Source organism: Centruroides sculpturatus, unplaced genomic scaffold (genome assembly GCF_000671375.1).
Source record: "Centruroides sculpturatus isolate CEXI.00-Female unplaced genomic scaffold, Cexi_2.0 scaffold639, whole genome shotgun sequence".
Taxonomy (NCBI): Eukaryota; Metazoa; Arthropoda; class Arachnida; order Scorpiones; family Buthidae; genus Centruroides; species Centruroides sculpturatus.
This window is the reverse complement of record NW_019384778.1, coordinates 31,575-35,297: the sequence shown is the minus strand read 5'-3', so window position 1 is coordinate 35,297 and position 3,723 is coordinate 31,575. Positions and strand designations below refer to the sequence as shown.

The 3,723-nt window shown below is 30.5% G+C and overlaps 1 protein-coding gene across 1 annotated transcript in view; it reads left to right on the top strand.

The window, feature by feature from the left end:
- The window catches only part of LOC111629123 (pancreatic triacylglycerol lipase-like), a 17,094-nt gene extending 13,724 nt beyond the window's left edge, over positions 1–3,370 (top strand). The window contains exons 4-9 of the mRNA XM_023372993.1: positions 1,375–1,491; positions 1,608–1,724; positions 2,337–2,591; positions 2,676–2,796; positions 2,907–3,098; positions 3,211–3,370. Coding sequence (XP_023228761.1) covers positions 1,375–1,491; positions 1,608–1,724; positions 2,337–2,591; positions 2,676–2,796; positions 2,907–3,098; positions 3,211–3,307 — 899 coding nt within the window. The 3' untranslated portion in view covers positions 3,308–3,370. The remainder of the gene's footprint in view (positions 1–1,374; positions 1,492–1,607; positions 1,725–2,336; positions 2,592–2,675; positions 2,797–2,906; positions 3,099–3,210) is intronic.
- The last annotated feature ends 353 nt before the right edge of the window (positions 3,371–3,723 follow it).

The following is a 3,723-nucleotide window of genomic DNA, read 5'->3' as shown; positions in this document are numbered from 1 at the left end:
TTAATTAAATATTTTTAAATTTATATGCATTTAAGCAATTTATCTTGAAAAAAATCTTAATATTTCTTAGAAAAAAATATAAAAATGTCTTAAAATATAATATATAAATTATATTTAATTTGCTATTTAAATAGAAACAAACAGACCACTGGAATCTGTAAATTATACATTGAAACAAAAAAGATAATTTAGTAAAAACATTGTCAAATATGCCAAAAAGCAACACTTAATCCATTTAACTTCACCTTTTAAAATCGTGTGATCATAGTGAATAATTAAATTTCTCTTCATTTGTGTCAGTAGCAGTTCTTACATCAAAGAGCAATTCAAGTATTACATCAGAAGTTTATGAGTCCAGGATCCATTTGTATCTGACAATTGATATCGATGGGGGTGAGTCTTTAATAACGTAAGATTGCTCCCTCGTTTACTTTTCTCCCCAGTCATTACAAAATTATCTGAAAATAATTCCGTATATTTGTGAATAAGGTTAACTACTGGCCTACTGACGTACTTAGGGGCAGGGACTCTCCGATACCACAAAAATATCGATACCAGTATCGGTTTCGATCTTAAAGTATCGATATCGGACGGTGTCCGAATCGAGTATCTAAACTGGAAATCTTGCCGGCCGTCGCTATTCAGTCTGTGGCTTGATTTTGAAACGTTTTGTATAATTGAAACTTAATATTAACATAAAACACGTGCTTTATTCTAGTTAGTTATTTTTAACGATTATTAAAACTGATTTCTAATATAAACTAAATGTTACTAATACTGTATCAGTTGATTTGAGATTTTGATATACAGTATTTTCAAGTTTTTCAAACAATTGGCTAAGTATTTATACATAATCTAAACTTTAAGTACACTACACAGGCCTATAGATTCTGAAAATAAACCGTAATGTAAATTAATTGAAATAACGAACATTACATAAACCAAAGTCACTAAGCTAGAAAGCAAAATAATTAAGATAAGTTTTTAAAGCCATAAATTTATCGACTAAGAAGTGAAATTGCCCGTGACTGTAAGACAAATAGATTATATAGGTAACAAAATGAATAACATATTACGTTATTTTGTTTTTGCAGCTGGAAAGTTTTCTGATAATGTTACGAACAGACAAAAGCAACATTTTATATAATATTTATTATAAATGTATTTAGATTTATATTAATAACTAAACCCATGTTTTATATGTTATTAATTTATTATAACTTAAATTCCTTGTATCAAATTTCACTTAGAATTCTGCAGCATTTACTAAATAAAAGTAATTAGTTGCAAAAAATTGTAGTAAACTGTTGTCAGCGAGTTACAGATGTTTATCATTTAATTATTCATTATGTTAAATTTTCTTTTCGAAAACAGGATTGGATCCAGCAGAACCTTATTTTCAAGGGCTTCCACCAATAGTTCGTCTAGATGAAACCGATGCTGATTTTGTTGACGCAGTCCATACTGATTCTAAGAGTATTTTAATGATGGGTAGATGTTTAAATACATTACTAATTCTAAATAATTCCATAAGCATTGCTAATGTAACATTTTATAAGAATTAGACATAGACAGACCTGTTTAAAATTGTTTTTAATATGTTGTAGGTTTAGGTATGAGTCAATTAGTAGGTCATGTAGATTTCTTTCCTAACAATGGGCAAAGTCAACCCGGTTGCATGAGTAGCAAACTTACCTCAATAATAACAGACGGATTAATAGAAGGTAAATGTTTAATAAAATCTTACAATTATTTTGAATTAATCTTAAAATTCTTTTCTGATGTTCATGAAACATAAATGTAAGGTTTTTACTCGATTGTGCGTTGTCTGGTCACTTCTTCACGTGGTATAGACTCTCCTATCTTATGATAAAACTTTCTCGCTTTTCTCGCAATCTGTCAGGATGACGTGACAGGTTTGCATCGTACGTGGCTAGTGTGCTGACATGGATTTACCATATAATTCGCGTTTAATAAATAAACAAATAGATACTTACTACAATGTAAGATCGAATCTTGAAACTACGAGAAAGTAGTAGGAAAGGGGATGCAAAGGAGCTGGCCTGGAGTCGAGATGGCGAGTCGTTTGCAGGTGTAAAGATGCCTCGAGAAGGTCGATCCGAATGAAAACTGAGGGATGACTGGTGACCCCTCGTCGGTGTTTGTTCCGTGCTGGCAGGTCTCCTCTATAAACCGTCGGCTGATGGTAGACTTATAATCCAGCATGAGACAGAAGTACAAGGCAGAAAATTGCTTAAGCAAACAGTTTATCGGAGATTACTACTCAAATTTTTATTTTGAATTTTTCAGGGTTTAATGAATATTTTATCACGTAGGTGGTCGAAGATTCGTTGCTTGTAACCATCAAAGGGCAGTGGATTTCTTTACCAGTACAATCAATTACGGTTCTTGTGTTTCTGTTGGATACAGATGTTCAAATTGGAACACTTTTCTAGAAGGCAAATGTGCTGAATGCGGACCAGACGGTAGCCAATGTGCTATAATGGGTCCTAGAGCTATAGAATCTAAACGATTTAATCACACAAATTTGAAGCTTTACCTGAAGACTAGTGGACGAGTTCCTTATTGCCGTAAATATAAGTTATTTAATGAATATTACAATATTTTCAATTTATATTTGAAAAATGGAATAAGAATTATCTTTATTGTTACAGTTTTTCATTATCAAATAATTATAAAATTATTCCGCGCGAAAAATGCAGAAGACGTTACCGGAAGTGTAAAAGTTACTCTTCATGGAGAATTTTCTGACTTAGAAAGCACCTTGAGCGGAGAGTAAGATTATGTATTTATATATTTATATAGTCTATATATGTATATATATATTATATCTGAATAGCAATTTTCTTGACTATAAAACTAAAATGAATAAATATTATTTTCAGAGATGTGACTTTATATGCAGGAAGTCGTTATGCTTATTTAGTAACAACAGATAAAAACATTGGACAAGTTAGAAGTGTAGGACTTTATTGGAAGGATTCTTCTTCGATAGCCAATCCGTTAAACTGGATCCGAACTAAAAAAATATATGTAGAATATATAAGAGTAGTTCCAATGAATATCGTTGAACTAAAGTAAGTTATGATTGGTTTCGTTTGTTTTTAAACATTTTCTTTAAATTACCTTAAATACATTTAAAATATTTTGCATTAATTGCATAATAATTCAATTATTGATATATTTCAGCAAACGATTAGCGGAAACAAAAAAATTATGTCCGAATAATCCATCAAATCCAATTAAATCCAAATCGTTGGCAGTTTTAACCGATAAATCTTGTTAAGAGAATAAAACTGTAACGAAATATGCAAATAATATTAAAATGTTTTCTAAATTTGTAAATTTATAAGTTTCATTGTTTAGTTCATTTTAGAATATGTTATAATGATCAGATAATTAATAGAAGAGAATGTCAATCAATCACAAACTGTTGACGTGGAGTTTTCCGAGTTTTCTTTACGCGCGAACATAATACTCATTGCTTTATTGCTCTTTGTTACTACCTTAAATTGTTATAACCTAATCACTTTATTAAATATTTTAGGGCTTATCACACCAGTAAATATGATATTACGAGGGAGCAGTAGCGTGCCGTCATTGGAAGCGGTGGAAGCTTCTGAATATTTATTTAGAAAACCATTAACAAAGTTTTTAATGCTAAGAAAAAAAAACTATTGGTGAAAATAAGAAAATACGTGC